Source organism: Lytechinus variegatus, chromosome 19 (assembly GCF_018143015.1).
Source record: "Lytechinus variegatus isolate NC3 chromosome 19, Lvar_3.0, whole genome shotgun sequence".
In the NCBI taxonomy this organism is placed as follows: domain Eukaryota; kingdom Metazoa; phylum Echinodermata; class Echinoidea; order Temnopleuroida; family Toxopneustidae; genus Lytechinus; species Lytechinus variegatus.
Genome location: NC_054758.1, coordinates 1,197,000 through 1,222,287, shown reverse-complemented (window position 1 = coordinate 1,222,287; position 25,288 = coordinate 1,197,000). Strand labels below are relative to the sequence as shown.

Below are 25,288 nucleotides of genomic sequence, written 5' to 3'. Positions count from 1 at the left end.
GTCATCTTTCACTGTTATTTTACTTAGTTAATGACTGACAGCGTAATATACAAAAATATGTGTTTGTGACTATACAGATTTTATTTCAGCTAATAAATAAAATGATGCATTATTAATACATGAAGCCTTTCTACTTTCAAATACATCTTCAAAGATTAATGCTAATAAAGCTACACTTTTTGCTAAAAACAGGCTTGCTACAATCTTAAAACATTGCAGAGAAGATAATTCGATTAATAAGGTTGAGGAAAAAAAAAAATAAAATTCGGTAAGTTCCTTTCCATAATACCCAGCGAGGCGCTTAAAGGTATTGTTTAACTTTATGAGCAGCTGATTTAAAAAATTCTCAAACCAAGATGAAACATGTGTACAAGTGCATGTATTAGAACTAATAAACCCTGAAAACAACCATTATTGAGAATGAAAAGCTAAAACTACAAGGCAAACCCCGATTTTGTAAATAGGCGTCTTATAGACACCTAAATAGTACACATAAGTGTATGGGATGAAATTAAGATGGTGTTTCCGGTCACTTTATATTTCAATATTTGAAGCGCTACAAAATTATTTTCGAACGCATTTTTTTCTGGCTTCATTTTTGTAACATATCACAGACACAGGTGACTAGTATAACCTTCTAGCTCAGATTTTTTAAAAGTCAAACCAATGTTAACCAATCACTTATTAGCCTCTTGGAAGAAATGGGAAAAGTTGATATTTCAAATCGTGAATTTCTGTTTACGCCACATCACTTGCTTTTCCACGGCCGTCTCGAAGCTCCTGATACTGCGAAATAACGCACAGGAGACAAGTTATCTGAAAGAGAAAATGAAAGTTATCATTTTAAAATGAAAACAAATGTAGGCCTATACAAATTTGTACAAGTTAATATCAATGGCATACTGCAGGAAGTTGGTAATGACACCCCCACCCACCCCCCCCCCTTTCTTTCTTTTGCTGTTTGAATTTATTTAACATAATATGCTCTTTTGACAGTCGCGAAATCTTGAATTGAGAATAAATGTAATGAATCAATAAAGTTCCTAAACAATACTAAATGGCGGCATGCAAAAATCATCCACCATTATCGTCAATCCTAAATAGCGCAATCTGCTTCTTTTTACCTCTTTTACTCCATAAAATGATATTTCTAATTTCTGGTGATTGTTAATCGAGCGGTCGCCGTCGAACGATTTAGGTCAAAATTGAATTCGTTCGAACGGCTGTCGAGCGGTCATCGACCGGTCGCAGCCGCTGGCCGGCCAGAGATCGGTCGTTGATCTAGTGGCGAATTCAAGATTGGCCGGGCAATTACCTAAAAATAGGCCGGTGGCCGTGGCAGGCGCGGATCCAGGATATCGTAGGAGGGGGGCCCAAATTCGACCTGATTTTGGCGCCCCTGTGTACTTTTCGGAAAAATGGCGGCCCCTACCTCCCCCAGGCAATCATAAGTGCCTTAAATGCATGTTAAATTATCTTATTTCATAGGCACATGAATCAGGGGCGGATCCAGTCTTCGCCAATAAAGGGGCCCGGAAATATTTTTTCAGCCATATTTTCCCCGATCGGCCGCTCGAAGATGTTTTTTCTTCGTTTGTTTCTTTGAAGGAGGTAGTCCTATAAGTCACTTCTTAGCTTTATTCTTTAAATCAAAATAAATGTGTAATTTCATAATCCTTATTTTATAATGCCTGCGCGAAGCGCGAGCAATTTTTTTTAAATTGTATGTATTTTTTTCTAAAATTTGAACATTTTGAAAAAAAGATGTGCCTGCAATACTACGAACGAGAGTAGACTTTTTTGCTAAACGTTTTGAACTGATCGGAAAGGTAGGCCTACCAGTCCTGTTAAAGACTGCATACAGTTAGCCATGAAGACGTTATATATTCAAACAATCAGATAATGCGCGCGTGAAGCGCGAGCTGAAAAATTTTGACATTTCTACATAAAGAATGGAAAACTTTAATCAGTTTTTTTAATCATAAACAGGATAGCTATACAGTATAACTAAACAATTGATGCGAGCGCGAAGTGCGAGCGGAAAAATTCTAGATTTAGACCTAGAACGGGACACTCTATTCATGTTTCCTAAATCATGAAAAAGATGAGTAAGAGGGGATCTTCCTACATTAATAATGCGAGCGCAAAGCGCGAGCAGAAAATGTTTGTATACGTTTTGAACTGATCGAAAAGTGCCTTTTAAGGACTGCTTGCATTTAGCCATGAAGACATTACATATTTCATCAATTAAATAATGCGAGCGCGAAGCGCGAGCTGAAAATTTTTGACATTTCTACATAAAGAATGGAAAACTTTAATACAATTTACTTAATTACAGAAAAAAACAATTGAAAACGAATCTGTACTGATTCCCAATATTTATCACACAAAAATCCATTATTCCATAAACTAAAGACTGTAACAGTATTTGACATAAATACACTTCAAAGTTTACTACTTATGTTTAAGTACGTAAATAACATGCTCCCATCTACCTTCATCTAGAAAAATTATAGATTTAGACCTAGAACGGGACACTCTATTCATGTTTCCTAAATCATGAAAAAGATGAGTAAGAGGGGATCTTCCTACATTAATAATGCGAGCGCAAAGCGCGAGCAGAAAATGTTTGTACACGTTTTGAACTGATCGAAAAGTGCCTTTTAAGGACTTCTTGCATTTAGCCATGAAGACATTACATATTTCACAATCAAATAAATACGAGCGCGAAGTGCGTGCTGAAAATTTTTGACATTTCCACATAAAGAATGGAAAACTTTAATCAGTTTTTATAATCATGAACAAGATAGCTATATAACTAAACAATTGATGCGAGCGCGAAGTGCGAGCGGGAAAATTCTAGTTTTAGACCTAGAACGGGACATTCTATTCATGTTTCCTAAATCATGAAAAGATGAGTAAGAGGGGATCTTCCTACATTAATAATGCGAGCGCAAAGCGCGGGCAGAAAAATGTTTATATACGTTTTGAACTGATCGAAAAGTGCCTTTTAAGGACTGCTTGCATTTAGCCATGAAGACATTACATATTTCACAATCAAATTATGCGAGCGCGAAGCGCGAGCGTAAAAAATTGAGATTTCGACCTTGAAAGGGATACTCTATTCGTGTTTTTGTAAATCATGAAAGGGATGAGAAAGGGGATCTTCCTACATTAATAATAAGAGCACAAAGGGCGAGCAGAAATTTTGATATTGTGATCTGAAACTGGATAACTGAATGAAAAATCGCGCGTGTGTTTCAGATTTAGACCTAGAATCTAGGCATTCTAAACAATCTTTTATCATGAAAATAAAAGCGAGCGCGAAGCGCGAGCTTAAAATATTTGATATTCCGATCTGATATTTCAAACACTTTGTAGGAAACTTGTAAGTTGGATATAAATCGCACATGATAAAGAGCTGATATGTTTCATTATTACTTTAATTTTGAGACATAGGACCTTGACATCCTTGGGACATGTTATCATTTTAATATGATGACTATATATCTTCCTATTCATCTTGCTAAGCGCGAGATAAAACAAAAGTGACAATTTAATTATTAAATTGATATCTTAGTATTAATGCATAATGAGGGCGCGGAATCTGATGATATTATGGCCTGAACACTGAACATTTCAATCACCTTTTTATTCATGAATAGGATGCATCATTAATTAGTTGATATATTTTTAACCATTAATGCGAGCGCAAATCGCGAGCCGAAATTTTTGATAAACTGTCATGAAAAGGGGATTTTAAGTAGTTTGTTATACAATCAATATTGAGACATACATAACCCGCCAATCAAAAATGCAAGCATAGCAGCGCTAGCTGATGCGTTTTGACAATCAGACCTGAAAAGGGATATTTTGAAAACTTTATGGAATACATGAAAATAATAGGTACCTGATAAATCAAAATTCGCAAACGCGCAGCGCAATTGGAAAATGTTAATATTCAGACCATAAAACTGACATTTTTACAGAGCATTTTTTAAAATCAATATGTAAATCACAAAAATTAATGAAAGTTCGATTTCCAAGGAGAAATATGTTTTGTATACTGACTTCCAAACTTGATATTTAAGTTCCGTGTTGAACAGGATATGTGCATCATTTAACAGGCAATGCGAGCGCGAAGCGCGAGCGAAAACTTTATATAGTGACATAAAATATTTTTCCAAGTCTTCCTCTCATCTTATTTTATTCATTCGTCTTCCTCCTTTTCTTTTTTCTCTTTTCTTTTCCTTCCTTTTTCTTTCTTTCCCCCTTTCTTTTGCTCTACCAAAAGGGAGGTCCGGGCCCCTCGGGTCCCCACCTGGATCCGCCTATGCATGAGGAAGAGGCAATTGAATAATGGTTTTATAATGATGTGTTCATGAATAAATGTAATATCACTTTAAAAAATAATCAATGCGAGCGGGAAACTCGAGCGATTTCTATTTTAACCATTTGATGCTTTGAATTTCGTTTAACTTCTCATCAGAGTAGCCCTGCTAGAATTATGTGAGCGGGAGCCAGGCGCGGATCCAGGATTTCTTAGGGGGCCCTAATTTCAAGTCAAGTAATAACCGTGCCGAAATATTGAAAATTAATATTTTATTTTGGGTAAGATATTCTTGAAAAAGATATAAATTTACATGTTTTTTATTATATAGTTGAGGTAGATTCAGTAGTCAGCACTCAGCATTTACTAATTGGGAGTGCACTGCCTACTTAGATCTGTAAGTGTTTGGATATAATTTATTATATAATCTTTTGTTATTCGCTTGAAATCCATTCAAAACTGTGAGTTGTCTTGTCAATCCTAATCAGCAAACATTGGCTCTTCCGCTCTTGCAACAATCATATAAAGTAATCAAAAGGTTAAGTATCTTATAATCTTGCTCAAATTTTATATACTCCAAATAGATTTTCAAAAGAAACAGAATGCGTGTAAACGGTGTATATAAAAGAATATAAGATACTAAAGATAAATATACTGTAAAAATATACTTTATTGTCAGTGTCTTTATAAATATGAAAACAATGCTCTTAAGTTCGAATCATTTTGGACGATAAGTTCTTATCTCTCTCTTTCATACAATACTCGTGGTTGGAAACGAAAAGGTGTCGTATCTGTCTTTTACGCATTACTACATGAAACAAAAAACGATATAAACCATAGAGTTATTTCAGTTATTTGAGTATTTGACGATTCGTCAAAAAATAAAAAACGCATCCCAAACTTTCACCATTACAATGAAAGTATCATTTATTCTTTTACATATTGCACACTAAGAAATAAAGGTTCAAAATTGAACCCCGAAAGGTTCATGCAAAATCAGCACCCTATGTGTTCAAAAATTGAACCCTGCCGTTGGGGTTCATTTTTGCATCCTGCGGGTTTCAAAACTGCACCCCTAAATTTCGAATTGAACCCCTAGGGTGCAATATTGAACCCGCAGGTGCAAAAATGAACCCCAAATCAGGGGTTCAATTTTTTAACCCATAGGGTGCCTATTTTGCATCAACCTTTCGGGGTTCAATTCTGAACATTTATTTCTTAGTGTGTGCAAGTAAACTTCAACATTTCTGTAAATAATATCTATCAATATATATATCCATCAGTGTTGTAGTCAAGGCCAAGGCTTTAATACCCCAAGACCAAGGCTTCAATCCCCAAGGCCAAGGCCTAAAAAACCTCAAGGCCAAGGCATTTCAAACTTTCAATATATGGAACAATGAGTCAACAACAAGGCAGCAGTTCGAATATCAGTTGGGCGCCTCTACATCTAGGTCTATCATCAATTTGCTCCCTCCCCTTCGAACATCATTTTGGCATCCCTTCGAACTCAATTTGCCTTCCCTAGTTCGAATATCTTTTCTCCCCCCTAGCTCGAGTATCAATTTTGCACCACCCTAGTTTGAACATCAATTCGGCGCCCCCTAGTTTGAGTATCAATTTGGCACCCCTACCTCGGACATCATTTCGGCGCCCCCTAGTTCGAATATCAGTTCGACGCCCCTACATGTAGGTCGATTATCAATTTGCCCCCCCACCGTTCGAACATCAATTCGGCCCCCAGTTCGAACATCATTTTGGCATTCCTTCGAACTCAATTTGCCTTCCCTAGTTCGAATATTATTTCGCCCCCCTAGTTTGAGTATCAATTTGGCGCCCCCTACCTCGAACATCGATACGGGCCCCCCCTCCCTAATTCGAGTATCAATTTGGCGCCCCCACTTCAAACATCATTTCGGCCCCCTCCTAGTTCGAATATCAATTCGGCGCCCCTACATGTAAGTCCAACATCAATTTGGCACCCCTAGTTCGAATATCAATTCGGCGCCCCTACATGTAGGTCGATCATCACTTCGCCCCCCTCCCCCCGTTCGAACATTAATTCGGCCCCTAGTTCTAACATCATTTTGGCGTCCCTTCGAACTCAATTTGCCTTCCCTAGTTCGAATATCATTTCCCCCTAGCTCGAGTATCAATTTTGCGCCCCCCTAGTTCGAACATCAATTCGGCGCCCCCCCCCCCTAGTTTGAGTATCAATTGGCGCCCCTAGCTCGAACATCGATTCGGCCCCTCCCCAGATCGAGTATTAATTTGGCGCCCCCCCAGTTCAAACATCATTTTAACATCCCTTCGAACATCATTTCGGCACCCTCCTAGTTCGAATATCAATTCGGCGCTCCTACATGTAGGTCCAACATCAATTTGGCGCGCCTAGTTCGAATATCAATTCGGCCCCCTACATGTAGGTCGATCATCACTTCGGCCCCCCCCCCGTTCGAACATTAATTCAGCCCCCAGTTCGAACATCATATTGGCATCCCTTCGAACATCATTTCGGCGCCCTCCTAGTTCGAATATCGATTCGGCCCCCCTACATGTAGGTCCAACATCAATTTGGCGCCCCTAGTTCGAATACCATTTCACCCCTCCCCTAGCTCGAGTATCAATTTGGTGCCCCCTAGTTCCAACATCAATTTGGTGCCCCTACATGTAGGGCGATCATCAATTCGCCCCCCCCCCCCCCCACGTTCGAACATAAATTCGGCCCCTAGTTCGAACATCATTTTGGCATCCCTTCGAACTCAATTTGCCTTCCCTAGTTCGAATATCATCCCTCCCTAGCTCGAGTATCAATTTTGCGCCCCCCTAGTTCGGAATCAATTCGGCGCCCCCCTAGTTTGGGTATCAATTGGCGCCCCCTAGCTCGAACATCGATTCGGCCCCCCCCCTCCCCAGATCGAGTAATAATTTGGCGCCCCCAGTTCAAACATCATTTTAACATCCCTTCGAACATAATTTCGGCGCCCTCCTAGTTCGAATATCAATTCGGCGCCCCTACATGTAGGTCCAACATCAATTTGGCACCCCTAGTTCGAATATCAATTCGGCGCCCCTACATGTAGGTCGATCATCACTTCGCCCCCCCCCCCGTTCCCCTAGTTTGAGTATCAATTGGCGCCCCCTAGCTCGAACATCAATTCGGCCCCTCCCCAGATCGAGTATTAATTGGCGCCCCCAGTTCAAACATCATTTTAACATCCCTTCGAACATCATTTCGGCGCCCTCCTAGTTCGAATATCAATTCGGCGCTCCTACATGTAGGTCCAACATCAATTTGGCGCCCCTAGTTCGAATATCAATTCGGCGCCCCTACATGTAGGTCGATCATCACTTCGCCCCCCCCCCCCGTTCGAACATTAATTCAGCCCCCAGTTCGAACATCATATTGGCATCCCTTCGAACATCATTTCGGCGCGCCTCCTAGTTCGAATATCGATTCGGCCCCCCTACATGTAGGTCCAACATCAATTTGGCGCCCCTAGTTCGAATTTTCCCCCCTTTTTCTTCTTTTCTTCCCCCCTTCTTTTTTTTTCTTTCCTCCCTCTTCCTCTCTCTCCTTTTTTCTCTTCCTCCTTTTTTCCCCTCTCCCCCTTTTCTTCTCTTCCTTTCCCTTTTTCTTCCCCCTTCTCTCTCTTTTTGCCTCTTCTTTCTTCCTCTTCCTCTCTTTCCTTTTTTTTCTCCTTTCCTCTCTCTTCCCCCCTCTTCCTCTTTTTTTTCTCCCTCCCCCTTCCTTTTTTCTTCTCTCCTTCCCCCTCTTCCTCTTTCTTTCCCCTCTTCTTCTCTTTTTTTTTCTTTCCCTTCTTCTTTTCTTTCCCCTCTCTTTTTTCTTCTCTTCTTTCCTTCCTCTCCCTCCCCCTTTCTTTTCCTCTTTTTTCTCCTTTTCTTTCCTCTTTTTTTTCTCTCTCTTTTTCTTCTCTTCCTTTCCCCTCTCTCTCTTTTTTTTCCTTTTCCTTTCCCTCTCTTTTTCCTTCTCTTTCTTTCCCCTTTTCCTCTCTCTTTTCCTTCCCTTCCTTCCCCCTCTTCCCTTTTTCCTCTTTTCTTTCCCCCTTTCCTCTCTTTTTCCCCTCTTCTTCCTTCCCCCTCTTCCTCTCTCTTTCCCCCTCTTCTTTTCTCTCTCCTCTCTCTTTTTCTTTTTCTTCCCCCCTTTTCCTCTTTTTTTTTCTTCCTTTCTTCTTTTCTTTCCCCTCTCCCCTCTTTTTCTCTTTCTTTCTTTCCCTCTCTCTTTTTTTTTAGCCGAAGGGGGGGGGGGGCCAAGGCCCCCTCGGCCCCCCCCATGGATCCGCGCCTGGCCGGTGGTAGACGGGTAGTTATGCAGCCTATCACTGCTCGGACGCCAAACTATGGGAGCTTAAAAGTGCCACCGAGATGTTGAGATAATTATCTCGGGAAGTCGACATCTTGATAGCAAAAGATAAGATGACGAGATCCTGGATCTCATCATGTCGACATCTTTTAGAAGAGATGATGAGATGACAAGATCCTGGATCTCATCATGTCAACATCTTTTAGAAGAGATGATGAGATGACAAGATCCCGGATCTCATCATGTCAACATCTTTTAGAAGAGATGTTGAGATGACAAGATCCCGGATCTCATCATGTTGACATCTTTTAGAAGAGATGATGAGATGACAAGATCCTGGATCTCATCATGTTGACATCTTTTGGAAGAGATGATGAGATGACAAGATCCCATATCTCATCATGTTGACATCTTGTAGAAGAGATGATGAGATGACAAGATCCTGGATCTCATCATGTTGACATCTTGTAGAAGAGATGATGAGATGACAAGATCCTGGATCTCATCATGTCAACATCTTAAGAAGAGATGTTGAGATGACAAGATCATCTCATCATCTCATCTCTTCTAAAAGATGTCGACATGATGAGATCCAGGATCTTGTCATCTCATCATCTCTTCTACAAGATGTCAACATGATGAGATCCAGGATCTTGTCATCTCATCATCTCTTCTAAACGATGTCAACATGGTGAGATCCGGGATGTCGACTTCCCGAGATAATTATCTCAACATCTCGGTGGCACTTTTAAGCTTCCATACAATAGCTATGCTATGTATACAGTAATGTGGTGCGGACTATTTTGCGCGTGGGCCTGGTGCGGACAAAAAAACCCACGAGTTACTGAAATGGACACGAATTCGAGGAGTTTCATGGACACGAATGGCTATAGCAGACCGTGGAGGGGGGGGGTTATCCTCACCCCCATAGCCCCAGGCACTCCCCCTTCCTGCCAAAAGTAGTTGAAAAGGAACCATCTTGGCAGTGAGGGGGGGGGCACGGAAAAACACATTTGTTTACAAATTATTTGTGGTGGCACAGAGGTATGTTGGAGGTTTAGAGGTCAGAGGAAGGGGCAGAAGAATTGCCACGTCATTTTAGTTCTCCTAATCATATCAAATGAGAAGGGCATTAGGGGGACACGACCAAATCACCCCTTTTTTGTTCTCCAACGCCTTCTTTGTACCATAGGTGTAGCGACCTAATGACAGTCTGTGGCGTAATGGGTCAACAACTCTGAGGGGTCAGATATGGCGCAAGGTGCCAAATTTCTATAAAAAAATGTACCCTTTTTGCTTCAAAATTCTATATTCAATTCAATTCGTTATTTCATTTCCATTCAAAACATAATATAAAGTAATACAAATCAAGTACAATGTTACAGAAGGGCATTCTTACTTCGTAAAAAAAACACAGTATGATATAGAGCATAAATGGAATGAGGGGGGCCACTAATAAAATTCTAATAGTTAATATATTTTTTTTACTCCAAAATTCTAATAGTTAATAGAATGTGACGTAAAATTCAGAAAATAATTTCACATTTCACACTTTTCCCCTTTCATTTCCTTTCTTTGTCTCTTTATTTTTCTTTATCTTGAACAATTTGGGGGTCCATACCCCCATCTGTACCCCATAAGAGACAATACTTACGTTGAGGGCAGTGAATAGCAACCAGCCCACAAGATTACCGATTAGGAAAGTACCTTCCAGGCCCTGCGAAAAAAAGTCCAATAAATTAACATTATGATAATATCAAAATTATCATTATCAACATGACATGCAGCTTCATAACTCTTGGGTAAATTTACCATGAAGAAAAGTTTGTTATAGAAATAAACATTAAAAATCGTGAAAAAATATTGGTGAAGGTTGGAAGAAAAGCCATCAAAGATTAAGAATGTTATTAGAAGTTTTGATTTGTGACGTCATACACTCTACAAATATCGGGTACTATGTGTCCAACCAACATTGAGCATTTCTTTAGGAATTTTCATTCACCCGGTGTAATGAAAATTATGCCCATTCTAAAGTAATTTCTACTTAAATTTGTAACCTTACTGGACAAAATGCTTCCCGCATTGGGTAAAATAGTGCCCCAAGTTGGTTGGACATATCATTCCCCTCTTGGTTGTTAAAATCTTACCCATTTTTTTACAGTGTGTACGAGCAGCTGCCCCATATTATGTCATGTAATACAAAATGCACTAATTTCAATTTTTTAGTGGTTCATTTTTTGGCAGGAGCTCGGGGGGGGAACTTCCATTCACGAGTGGATACCATGCGCGACCATGGGGTCTCGAAAAGCACCCTAAACACGTAATTTCCATATTCTGAAAATGCACCCCTTAAGAAGTATTGGCGTGTGAAACCCTACCCTTAACAAGTATCGGAAACAAAACGATACTCTTGGCAAATATTCCCTGAAATGAACCCCTAAAAAAGTACAGGAATGTTTTATTGTTACGGGTCCATCGGTCGTCTGCTTTACCTTATTTGGTTTAGTACGACCCCGCCTTCTACATCTCGCGCAAATCGGACTCTAAACACGTAGTGTTGGGGCAAAAAGGACATCCTTTATAAGACATTTTAATTTTGTGCTATCATCCCCGCAAATTCGACCCTAAACACGTAATTTTCCTAGCAAAATAGATACCCTTTTTTCATCATTTTCGTGTTTTATCACGTTACGTACGTAACGTGCCCTATCGTGAAAAAGACCTCCGTTTTACGTGTTTTTTTGGTCGCGCATGGTATCCACTCGTCAATGTAAGTGCCCCCCCCCGGGGGGGGGCAGGAGTTTCTGAATTTTATTCATAAATTAATAACAAATTAACATGTTCACATGACAAAAAAGAACGAATGATACCGACAAAGACTGCTAATTAAATCATACATGAAGCATGTGATACAGTTAGTTCAGTTAAATACATGGGCTATAGCTATGTAAAGCACAAAGGTGCTTGGAGTGAAAGTAGCCAGGAGAGGGGGCGACATGGACAAAACTACCATGAAATGTAATACGACAAAAAAATATCACAAACTATAAAATATTGAAAATTAAAAAATCGGTTGGGAAGAATACAACATTACTTATGGTAAAGAGAAGTGCACGAGTTGGGTGATATTGCAGGTGATGGAATTATGTATACTTCGAAATAAGAAACTTTTCAACGAAGCTTTAAAAGAAAAGAGAGATTGAGACTGTGGCAAGGCATTCCTATCCAAAGGTAAAACTTTCGACCCTCTAATTTCACATTTATTTTTTATGAATTTTTCCGAAGTGCCATTTTAACACACAAGTTTATTGGGAATGTTTTATGCGCGTGACACCTTAACCAACCCTAATAAACTCGGTCAGAAGACAATACGCCACCATGGTCCAGACAATAGCACTGTAGAAATTGAAAAGCTAAGCTATTGTGAAACTCTTGGAGGCGTATAAATCCATGAAGGTAATCCGACAGCACAATTGTAATATATGGATAAAAAAATATGATTTTTGCTACTAACTTTTATTTAGTTACCATGGATTTGAAGAAAAAGAATTGTAAAACAAAAACGAAACAGAAGTTACAGATTATGAAACCCCTTTGAACTGTTGGCTTTTTAAAGTCTTAGATTTCATATTATGAAGATATTTTCTATGTTGAACAAACGTCTGCACAATTTTAAGAAAAAGATAAGAAATCAATCATTTCAAGTGAATATTGTTGAACTCTACAAGTTAAGTTTTGAAGTGCAATTCATCATAACAAACGTCAAAACCACTTGATAGAATCATCCGAAACCTGTAACTTATGACTTAATTATGGGGGTTTGTTTTCATTTTCCAAGGTTTTGCCCCTCTTTAATTCCAGGCGTACAAGTCATAACAATGAATATTATTTACGATAGTTATATATCAGCCATATCGCATCATTGGTGTCGTTGGTATTAAGAAGTCGGAGAGTGTTTTAGTCACATCAACGAAAATGACGCCAGACCGATCAAAGATATTGATTTATTACCAATGGCATACCATCAATCAATTTGGTATCGTTTTCGTTGGTGTGACCAAAAGCATTACCGTACTTGAATAGGTAATTTTTTGCACACGGCACGTTTTTTTTTTTGCTTGCTTGATTGAGTTATTTAGGTTTCAAGTTTCGACTATTGTTATCTTTGTGATTGAAAGATGATAACTTGGCTCAATAAAACAGTAAAACTGAACTGACTCAATGTAAATTTTGGGCGAGATTATTGACTAACCTGACGGAAGTCTATTTGAGTAAATGGAAACGTTTTCGAGGATGGATAATCGCATCAAAATTTGCTCTTTTTCAGATTTCAAAATAAATATACGTAAAAGTATTAAAACAGCATCAGTTCTTTGACTGTAAGGCCCCCTCACACCTAACCGAATATAGGCGGACGAATGGTGACAAATGGGAAAAATGAACGAAATGCTCGCAAATTCAACGAATTCAAATAAAATTTCCGTCAAATCATGCGATCAGTAAATATTGTCAAAATTTTATCAACAAACAGTAAGCGAAGGATAAATATGACATACAAAGGATATCGATTTTTCGGATCACCTCTTTGAGAAAATTGCGGCCGAAGGCGAGTGAAGGGTTGATATAACCCAATAAGACGAAGGAACAGTGAACAATGGTTTGATATGGCATGCGATTAGAAACGAAGACGAGGGAATAGATCAGGTAATCTTGTTCGTTGTGTCATCGTGTTGCTTCGTCACGTGTTCTTTCGAGATCGGTCCACTTTGGCAAAAGCGCGAAGAGGGACAATACTTACGCCCTCAATCAGTGAATACAATAGAGTACCGAAGTCTGACGTCATCATTATTTGGGTAGAGCATGATGAAATAATAATAATATAATTATACTTGCTTATAGAGTGCTTAATACTTACTTTGTCAGAAGTCTCTAAGCGCTCTACGGTATATGCAGCATAATTACCATGGCTTTAGCAGTGCAGCTGTTACGCGCGCTGCATTTCAAGGAATAAATTCCTGCCAGGTACCCATTTACCTCACCTGGGTTGAGTGCAGCACATTGTGGATCAATTTCTTGCTGAAGGAAATTACGCCATGGTTGGGATTCGAACCCACGACCCTCTGTTTCAGAGTCCGGAGACTAATCCACTGGGCCACAACGCTCCGGTAAATACCTCCACAACCCCAATTTAGTGCGAATCGGTCCATGGGGGCCTGAGATGTGACCTTATAAAGATATAAGTAGCTCAATTGAAGTCGATGTCTTATTGGACTGGTTCTACATGTGACATCGGTGGGGATGATTAGGTATCATAAGGTCATATCGCGGGCCCCTAAGGACAAATTAGCACCTAATTTAGTGGAGGTATTTCATCATGCTCTACCAAAATATGGTATAAAAATATGAAATGCAAAAAAACGTCATCACTTAGTACTCTTTAAGTGATGTTGTCACTTACGAGCAAGGCGAATATTATAATCCAGGCGATGGCTTGAAGAACTATGAGCAGCATCATAGCTACCATGTACGGGATCAGCATCTCTTTATTATCCTTAAAGTAGAAAAGAAATTAATATCAGTATAGAAGCTGAAGTCATACAAACATAACTGACCAAAATGTTAAAATCATTATGTTATATTAAGGGTGCATTTGGCACGCCGAAGGAAAATTTACACTGGACAGTGGCGTCGATCCATTTTTCAGATGGGGGGGGGGCAAAATCATGACTCACCCACCACACACACACACCATCACACACATTCACACACACACATATATGTATATATATATATATATATATATATATATTTGTGTGTGTGTGTGACTCATGAGAAAAAGACACATATCTCACCAACAAATGAATGCTGGCGCGAAGCGCGAGCTGAAATTTTTTAGTGTACTGAACTGAAAACAGGAAAGAGGTATCTGTTTAGGACTGTTTCTATAGTAACTCATGAAAAGAATACATATCTCACTACACAGATGATGAGAGTGCCGAGAGCGAGATGAAATTTCTTTGTTCTTACGTGAAAACTTGATATTCTAAGCATTTTTGGTTCCAATGATTAAGATGGGGGTCTAAAATAACAATAGATTCGAGCGCGAAGCGCGAGCTGAAAATTTTCATATTTCAAACTGAAACAAATTGACAGTTTAATGGACGTTTTTGATAAAGAACGAGATACATATCCAACAAAAGATTATTGCAAATCGAAGCGGGAGTTCTTTTGTGGTTTAGAACTGAAAACGGGACATTCTTATTACCTATTTAATCATGAAAAGTGTGCGTTTTTTGCTACAGAAATGGTTCGAGCGCGAAGCGCGAGCTGAAAATTTTTATATTCCAATCTGAAAAGCGGACGATTTTAAATAAAGAACAAGTTGTGTATATAAATCTCCCTGGCTGATTTCTGTTAAACATTACAATCTTATTTTATTTTTGCACACATTTGGAATTATTGGGGGGCAAAATGATGTTTGCCCTCCCCCCCCCCAATATTTTCATTGATGGGGCGATCGCCCTGACCATCCCCCCCAGGATCGACGCCTCTGACACTGGACACGCCCACAACGACAAGAATGTAGGCAATCATGACTTGAGTATACATTGGGCAAGCCCCCTTAGAGGACACAATATCTTGCCTTCCTCGAACTTACTTTAGACACGCCTACAAGAAGGACAATGGATAGTCCAGGATAGAAGAGGCATGACCTTGTTTTTTTATATATACAATATTTTTTGATGGTTTCTTGTCAATTCGTGGGTGCTGATTACGAATCTGAATGATGCCACTCGTGTAACCTTGAGCATTTTCCGCAAATTGGCAAAATTCAATATGGCCGCCAAAATATGCAAATTACCCATGAAAATCATTAAATTGTCCGCACATTGGCTGTGAAATGCATGAAATTGTGTGGCAGGAGTGAAATAGAATCTTAAAAAATAGTTTTTGACAAAATATTTATCTTCCTGATATTCAAAATGGCCGCCATAGGCCATTGTATACACTATCATGTACAATATGAATAGGAAAAACTAATTTTCACAAAAATGAGCACTAAAGTGCAAAAAATCGCGATGTATGAACGAAGTAATAGATGCAAATCACCATTTTCTAACGAGATATATCATTTGTAATGTCATATATGGGAAAATTGCAGTATTTTGATATCTAAAATAGCCGCCTCTGGCCCAAACAGTATTGCGTACAATGGCAATGGGGGCCAACAAATTCTCAAGAGTGATCACTAAAATGCTTATTATGAAAATTAAACAGTTGGAATACTGACTATAAACATAATTATTAAAGAAATGTATTATTAATATGCCATGTGTGTGGTGAATGTTGTATTCTGATATTCAAAATGGCTGCCAAAGGCCCTGAAAATATTATACACAATGAGATATGGGAGAAAAGAAATCACAAGAGTGATCGCTAAAATGCATATATATGTGATAAATTAACTGGATACTGTCTAAAAACGTATTTTCTAACGAAATATAACATTCAATTTTCAAGTTTGTGTTAAATACTGTATTTCGACTTTCAAAATGGCCGCCATCGACATTAACCGTATTATGTACAATGCAAAGTGGAAATCAATATTCACAGGAGTGAGCACCATAAATGCACGTAATAGTGATCTGTGAGTAAAATATTGTCTGAAAGCATCATTTCTATTAAGATATATAATTCATTCTGCCAGTTAGGTGATAAATACGGCTATTTTTAAGTCAAAATGGCCGCTACTGTCCCTTACGGTATTATACACAATATGAATGGGAACAAATCATTTGAACAGAATTTGGCTTTGGTTGGTCAAACGGTGATGTATGAGTGGAATGTTGTCTGAAAACATGATTTATAACAAAATATATCATATCTTATGTAATTTAGGTGATAAATACTGTATTTCAACATTCAAAATGGCTGTCATATGCTCTTTTTGTGAACATCATTTGTCTCCACCCAAATTGTATATTATACGATAAGTGCCTATGGTGGCCATTTTCAATTTAAAAATGCAGCATTTATCACCTTAATTACACAACATTATGATATATCTAGTTAGAAACCATGGTTTTAGAGAATAATTCACCTTTACATTACAATTCACAATTATATATGCAATATTTAGAGCCAAGCAAAGCCAAATTCTGTCAAAATTATATGTCCCATGTTACAATGTACACAATACTTTTAGGACCTATGGCAGACATTCTGGATTTCAAAGTACGGCATTTATTACCTCCACCATGTCCACGACCCATATGTGATGCATTTAGTTAGAAATAATGTTTAAGACAATATCTTTACCCGTACATCACAGTTATATGCATTTTATGATTCTCACTCTTGTGAAAATTAGTTTCCCTGTTCGCATGTTACATAATTTAGTTAGGGCTTGTAGAGGTTATTTTGAATGTCAAAATACAGTATTTATCAGCTATATGAAAGAAGAAATGCGATGATGTTTTCATACAACGTTTTACTCATACCACAGGATTATACGGATGTCATAGTCAAGCAAATCCAAATTCTTACAAATTATATGTCCCCATTCACATTGTAGGTAATACTGTTAGGGCCTATAGGGGCCATTTTGAATTTCATAATACAGTATTTATCTCATGCATGACAAAAGAAATCATATGTCTTGCTATAAAACATGTTGTCAGGCAATATTGTACTCATAGATCACAATTACATGCATTTTATGTTTCTTACTCGTGTCGGAAAATTAATTTCTTTATTCGCATTGTACATGATGAATATAGGGGCTATGGCGGCCATTTTGAATTTCAAAATGCAGCATTTACCACATAAATGGCATATTTACAATTATGTTTGTAGTCAGTATTCCACTTCTTTATCTTAATAATATGCATTTTAATGCTCAATCTTCTCATTGTTTTGGCCCCGGCCATTGCCATTGTACGCAATACTGTTTGGGCCAGTGGCGGCTATTTTAGATATCAAAATACAGCAATGTTCCCATATTTTACATAATGAATAATATATTAGTAATGATGATTTGCATATATTACTTCGTTCATACATCGCGATTTTTGCTGTTTAGTGTTCATTTTTGTGAAATTAGTTTTCCCTATTCATATATTGTACATGAAAGTGTATACAATGGCCTATGGCGGCCATTTTGAATATCAGGAAGATAAATATTTTGTCAAAAATTATTTTTTAAGATTGTATTTCACTCCTGCCACACAATTTCATGCATTTCACAGCCAATGTGCGGACAATTTTATGAGTTTCATGGGTACTTTGCATATTTTGGCGGCCATATTGGATTTTGCCAATTTGCGGAAAATGCTCAAGGTTACACGAGTGGCATCATTCAGATTCGTAATCAGCACCCTCGAATTGACAAGAAACCATCAAAAAATATTGTATATATAAAAAAACAAGGTTTGGTCAATTTTCTATGGGGCCTATCCTGGACTATGGACGCGATGATCAGGAAAACGGATGCGATGATGTAAAGACTAAATGCCGCGTATATTCCACGAACTCCTGGACCTATGTAATGAATTACCACAACATGTTAAATGCAAATGGAATGTAATAATCCTTAATGACCAGCTTTTATCTAGTAAATGGAGATTCATTGAATGAGATGAGATTATTTCTGTCTGTACAATCCTGAATTTATATTTTAGCGGGGGAGAAAAAAAAATCGAGAACATCCAATCAGAAATATTGCAAGGTCGAACCCATTCTACGTAATATAAAACTTTAAAAAACAATTAGAGAACATGGCCTTTTATGTTCCCCACATTTGAAAAAATAAGGGGTGTGTCTTGAAGGACAGGTTCAACCCCCCCCCCCCTTCCAAGTGTCCTAACCTTCGGCAGCTTTATAGACACAATGGCCCGTATTCTGATAGCAGGTTTAAAGTTGTGGTTTAAGTATGGATAGCCAATTGTTACATAAATCACTAACTGTAGAGAAACCATATTTCAGCTCATTTCGCTCTCGAGTCATTCATAATTCTCTTGGAAGTGTAAATAGATAATTGTCTTCACCATCGATGAATCAGGAAAGAGCACAGTAAACATAAGAAACATTCAACTTAATAAAAATTTTGATACTTTTGGCTTTCCATACTTAAACCACAACTTTAAACCCGAGTTTAAGTTAAACCTGCTATCAGAATACGGGCCAATGAGAAGGAGTTACCTGATTCTCCAATTGATTCGACTGCTGCAACGAATAAAGCCAGCTGGTGGGCCCATACTGCCAAATAGATGCAGGCGCTTATCTGCGATCGAAGATACGAACATTATTGAAAACTTTAAAGGACAAGTCCACCCCAGCAAAAAGTTGATTTGAATAATAAGAGAAAAATCCAACAAACATTACACCGAAAATTTCATCAAAATCGGATGTAAAATAAGAAAGTTGTGACATTTTAAAGTTTCGCTTAATTTCACAAAACAGTTATATGCACATCCTGGTCGGTATGCAAATGAGGGGACTGATGACATCAGTCACTTACTATTTCATTTGTATTTGATTATATGAAATATGAATTATTCTATTTTTCTCATTGTCCTGTGAAACAAAGTTTTATTCCTTCCTGAACATGTGGTATTACGATTGTTACAACATCTTATGGTTCAGTTAAGTTCAGGTCCTTATAGTGTCAAATTGGTAAAAATTGAAATATTGTATAATTCAACAATAAAAAACAAAAGAAATAGTGTGTGATGGGCATCATCGACTCTCTCATTTGCATGTCACTGAGTTGTGCATGTAAATGTTTTGTGAAAAATAGGCGAAACTTTAAATTGTCATAACTTTCTTATTTTGCATCCGATTTTGATGAAATTTTCAGCATTGTACTTGTTTGATTTTTCTCTTTATTTATCAAATCAACATTTTTCTGAGGTGGACTTGACCTTTAAGGTAAATGCCTGTTGTGGTAATTTCAAAATGAGTTATGACCAATCAAGTGTCTGTATGTATAAATTAACAAAAAGTGTGCCAAAGGATTTAGGAAAAAATAGTGCTATTGCTGAGAAACTCGCAAAATGAGCATAGTATTTCCTTTTCTGTGCTTTGTATTAGAATACTAAATTCCCTTGTGAAGGAGTTGAAAATAGTATTTATTTCAAATTCATTTGGAATTATGTTAATGACAGAATTCACTGACGTATGATAATGATTATTTTTTACTATTTTTCTTCATTAATTCTTGGTGTCTTTACACAAAGACAGGCATAATCGTCCCGTTCGCGATTTTTTTTTTATCTATCAGTTCTTGTGCACCCAGGGGAGGAAATCTCTCCCAAAAGGTAGGGGGACAAGGGTCTGGAAAAGTTGACAAGCCCCCCCCCCCACAAAAAAAAATAAATAAATAAATAAGGCTATTATCTAAAATTTAAGGTCATTTCGAAGAAAATATATTTGACAAGCAAAAAAACAAAAAGGTCACCTCGTCCCAAAACGCACGTTTTATTCCCATTTTGAGTGATATATTTCTTAGCATCACCAAGGACCCAAAATAGTAGGGGGGGACATTTGATATTGTGTCCCCCCCCCCCCCTACTATTTTGTGTGTACCCCACCCAAGAGAGCAGTATACCGTAACCAAAACTTTTTCATGAATAAGCCTATGTGAATGGCGATACAAGAGGATTTATTTAGTCAGAATACAACTCATGAATATCAATGGTGACACGAAACGTTATACATGTTCTAGGATATATCATAATTTTCAACCCATCGAACAGCTCGAGTGATGCGGCTCTATCACTATAAGCCTATCCTACATTCGTGGTTTTGTACGAAAGTTCCAGTCGCGCTTTGAACGTTTTACAAAGATATTTTTTATCAGAAATTGAGGCGAGACTCTCATAAAATACAAGTCCGAGATTAGTAGTCTGATTCAAAGCCTACCCCCCCCCCGCCCCTTCATGGGGGAAAATGCGTCCCGTTCAAGCAAGGGAGTCCTGTCGAATGTATATTCTTGTAAACATAGTACACGCACAGGAATAATTATAAGAATGTCAAACATTTTCATAGAACAAAATCATATGTGAAGTAAGAATAAAATGGAAAATTGAATGGAAATTACTATGATATTCATACAGAGACAAATATAACTTTACGGAAAAAGCAGTAAAAGTAAAGAAAAATATAACACAAGATCTCATTTTATCCTCCCGTTCCAGGTCATTAATTCTTGGAAGTATTACGCCTACAGTATAATTATCTTTGTATTTATTCATGGTAAGAGAATGAAACTTAATGTGCTTGATTTAACATAATATATGAAAATCGATTAAGAATTTGAATATTAATGAGCATGAATTTAGAGGTCATAAATTGTATAATCGAAGAGATTTTAAGCACAAAGAATGTCCAAAAGGATATAAGTATACTCGATTTTGCTCAGATATTTCCCGATAGGAGGCTTTCTTATTGGTGCAATAAAGTTCATGCACCTGCCAATTTTCAAATACACAATGTTTTGTACTATTGAAAAGAAATTTACAAGGCTTTGTTGCTATAAAAGTTTTTTTTACATAAGAGAAGAGTTTGTTTAACAAATTTTTAGCATTACTCCTATTTGTTTAAGATCAGTATGCTCGATCTGTATTGAAAATCATAAGATCATAAGTCAGAAAAAAAATGGAACCAGAGGGATTCGAACCTGTCATCTACTGCTTTCCGGGCAGCGACAGGTTCGAATCCCACTGGTTCCAATTTTTTTTCTGACTTATGATCTTATGATTTTCAATACAGATCGAGCATACTGATCTTATGATTTTCATTACAGATCGAGCATACTGATCTTAAACAAATAGGAGTAATGCCGAAAATTTGTTAAGCAAATTATAATTTCCTCCTATAAAAGCCTCTTAATTTACCAAGAGAATAGTTTCTCCAAGTCACACATTGTGCGTTACCAAAAGTAAAACCATAGGTCATCAATTTTGCGAATATAAAAAAATTGCTCCATTTCAAAGATGCTTCGAATGTAATCTTTAATATATCAACGTAATCTATTTCGACATTTATTTTCACACTAAAAAATAAAGGTTCAAAATTGAACCCCGAAAGAGTGATGCAAAATCAGCACCCTTTGGGTTCAAAAATTGAACCCAGCGATTGGGGTTCATTTTTGCACCCTGCGGGTTCAAAACTTCACCCCCTACATTTTAAATTGAACCCCTAGGGGTGCAAATTTGAACCCACAGGGTGCAAAAATGAACCCCAACCGCAGGGTTCAATTTTTGAACCCACAGGGTGCTGATTTTGCATCAACCTTCGGGGTTGAGTTTTAAACCTTTATTTCTTAGTGTGTGGTATTTGCAGTCAGTTCCTCACGTATTTGTTTTTGTTTTTTTAAATTATATTTACATTTATAAGCTTACAAACAATCTATCTCATTCTCTAGCATTCAAATTATCTGTTAGGAGTTGAGACAGAGATATAGATTGAATAAATTTCACCTCGCCAAAAAGAGAAGAAAAATATTACCTGTTCACTGCAAGAAATTGCGTTTTGACTATAGTATCTAGATGAAGCTATTTCATCTGTGTATATTTATTGTTCATTCTGTCATGTTTGTGTGTGTGATTTGCATCGGTTTCAATATCTTTTCACATAAAATTTGATATATCCACGCCAATAGTCAGATGTTGGTTTACTTTTGCATCCTTCTAGAATTTAGTATTGTATTTTTAAATAATTTTAAAATTTTTTTTTCAAGTAATGAATGCTCTTTTTTATACACTTTTGATACGAAGGAATAAAAAATATTGCATTGTCTTACCGCTGTGAGAAAAAATATTTCCATTGAAATACTTGGTGGATTTTGTGTTAGAATGGTCGATGGTGTGTCGAGTGGAAACAAATTGGAATGGTTTATTAAAAAAATTTCACCGCAGCCAAGGGCTGAATTGTGATATGCAAATGAGAGAGAGTCGATGGTGCCACTCCCTTACTATTTATATATCTTTTATTTTACAGGATGAATATCATACTAAATTTTGATTTGTGTATATTTGAAAAAAAATCAACAAGGAGAATCTTTATCGGCTCACAGAAGCAGTAGTGTACACTGAGATTTTTCGTTAGGAAGGTGCACTGTAAAAAAATGAAGTGCTTTTTAGCACTTAAGGTGCTTGCATAGTGACTGCACTACGGGTGCTGATTTTCTAGTTTAAATTGAACTAAAAAATCAGCACTATACAAGCACTGTAAGTGCTAAATTGGCACTTAATTTTTTACAGTGTGGATTTGCACAATTATAACAGTTTTCGTGAACTCAAGAAAACATGTCATATCCTTTTCATTTTACATCCATCTCTGATGATTTATTAGTGTGCTTTTTAGTATTTTTTTCATATTTTTCATTGGGGTGGACTTGCCCTATAAAGAATAAACACATGCTTGTGTTTTGCCTGTCACTAGTCAGGCCTGTTGTTTTTTTACAAGAAATTAAAAACAAACACAACTACTGAATAACAACAAAAGCAAATTTTGAATGGAATTTGAATGGTTAAAATAAACTTTAATTGGAAATTTCGATCATAATCCTTCACTTACAGAAACACATTTTAGATATGAATTCCGCAATAAGATAGATAAAAATTGTCATAGAGATAAGTGTAACTCCCTTACCAACGAGTAGACTCCGCAAGCAGTAGAACCAGCCCTGACGTTAGAGAAACAGCAACATCTTTGCAGAATCGCCATGATTTCTTTCAAATGAGATGATTTTGACAGAAATTGATTGGATCTTGCGTTATGTAAGAGAACCTTCGTCTAATAATGTCGCAGTAAGGATACTATCGGAAGCTTGTCTGGCCAGTTAGAGGTTTCACTTGGGTTTTATTCTTTGAATTCGTCTCTTTCATGATTACTAAGTTTGGTTCCGTGGCGTTTTAACTCGCGAGAACGTGATTGGCTGCTATGTTTATCCATGGCGCAATCGTTCCTCGAAAATTGTGCCTGCTGGGGAAAATTTTTCCAAAGTTATGCCATCACTTATAATAAGACCAGGGGAGCGTTTCATGAAGGGACTTTGTCCGACAAGTCCTGTTTTATCGGACATTACCATAGTAACAGTACCTCACAGCCAATCAGAAGCAAGGAAAGATGTCAGATCTGACAACTTGTCGGACAAAAATGTTGATGAAACGCTCCCAGAATCTGATTTTTATTGCATGCCTGCATGTGCTATGTGATCCGAAGTGGACTTAATACTTGAGACTTTAAGCCAAAAACAATTTTACACCTTGTGTGATAACCACGTGTTACCTGTTTGAAAATTACACATCCTTATTTTTGTCATTATAAATCGTTATCAAAATCACTCTCATTTTCATCACTACCCATAGTAGAGTATTTGGTTTTATTCCATTTCTCTATCAATGTCATATTCCAGCACACACTAAAAAATAAAGGTTCAAAATTGAACCCCGAAAGGTTGATGCAAAATCAGCACCCTATGGGTTCAAAAATTGAACCCTGCGGTTGGGGTTGATTTTTGCACCCTGCGGGTTCAAAACTGCACCCCTAGGCGTTCAATTTAAAATTTAGGGTGCAGTTTTGAACCCGCAGGGTGCAAAAATCAACCCCAACCGCAGGGTTCAATTTTTGAGCCCATAGGGTGCTGATTTTGCATCAACCTTTCGGGGTTAAATTTTGAACCTTTATTTCTTAGTGTGCATATTCAGACCACTTTCCTTGAGCATGCATGTGAGTGAAGGGTTTGCATATGGCAGACTTTAGCTTCTTAGGAGTTGCGCGATGTTGCTTAGTCATAAGTATGAAGGTTATTTTTCATTTACGCAAATCAGAGAGGTAAACTGCAATAAATACACACTAAGAGATAAAGGTTCAAAATTGAACCCCGAAAGGTTTATGCAAAATCAGCATCCTATGGGTTCCAAAAATTGAACCCCTGATTTGGGGTTCAAAAATTGAACCCTGCGGTTGGGGTTCATTTTTGCACCCTGCGGGTTTTAAACTGCACCCCGGTTTGAACCCCTATGGGTGCAGTTTTGAACCCGCAGGATGCAAAAATGAACCCCAACCACAGGGTTAAATTTTTGAACCCATAGGGTGCTGATTTTGCATCAACCTTTCGGGGTTCAATTTTGAACCTTTATTTTTTTTTTTTTTTTTTGGGGGGGGGGGTAAACTGCAATAAATCAAGGAGTAGAAAGACTACTTTTAAGAGAGCGGTGTTGGCTCAGTCGGTAACGCTTCTGCCCGTCGAACCAAAGATCGTGGGTTCGAGTCCACCCCGGGCGGATGACTGAAGCCAGAGCGTTTGTGTGTAAACGTCTCTCCCATGTATCATAGATGCAGGCTATGTTACAATGGAAAACACTCCGTCCCTCGGATAGGACGTTAAATGGAGGCCCCGTGTAGAGGAGAGTCACCACCTTTGCACGTTAAGAACCCATTGCACTATTCGTATAAGAGTAGGGGAAACCCCGGTGTAGTGGTCCACCTGCCATTCCCCCCAATCAGTTACATCGGGAGGAGAGACCTGCGGGTCACAGTGATTCAGTTCGCTTTTCGCCTCCCAGGCACAGGTGACGCCAAATAAATAATAATAATAATAATTAATTCTTTCCATGCTTAAAATGTGA

At 37.8% G+C, this 25,288-nt stretch overlaps 1 protein-coding gene across 1 annotated transcript; it reads right to left on the bottom strand.

Moving 5' to 3' along the window:
* Nucleotides 1-612: 612 nt before the first annotated feature.
* LOC121406349 lies at nt 613-23,541 on the bottom strand. Its single transcript, XM_041597385.1, has 7 exons — nt 23,307-23,541; nt 18,852-18,933; nt 18,121-18,191; nt 15,310-15,339; nt 14,110-14,202; nt 10,306-10,368; nt 613-816 (listed from the first exon to the last, which is right to left on the bottom strand). The coding sequence occupies exons 1-7, from the start codon at nt 23,379-23,381 to the stop codon at nt 739-741; spliced, it is 492 nt and encodes a 163-aa protein (XP_041453319.1). The 5' UTR covers nt 23,382-23,541; the 3' UTR covers nt 613-738.
* Nucleotides 23,542-25,288: the final 1,747 nt, after the last annotated feature.

Excerpts from the sequence above, each read along its gene's own strand:
- LOC121406349 (XM_041597385.1), bottom strand. The coding sequence starts at position 23,381 with ATGGCGATTCTGCAAAGATGTTGCTGTTTCTCTAACGTCAGGGCTGGT. Across the intron at positions 18,192-18,851 it reads CGAATCAATTGGAGAATCAG|GTCCAGGAGTTCGTGGAATA; the intron begins GTAACTCCTTCT and ends TTCATTACATAG. Across the intron at positions 10,369-14,109 it reads TTATAATATTCGCCTTGCTC|GGCCTGGAAGGTACTTTCCT; the intron begins GTAAGTGACAAC and ends TTTTTTTCGCAG.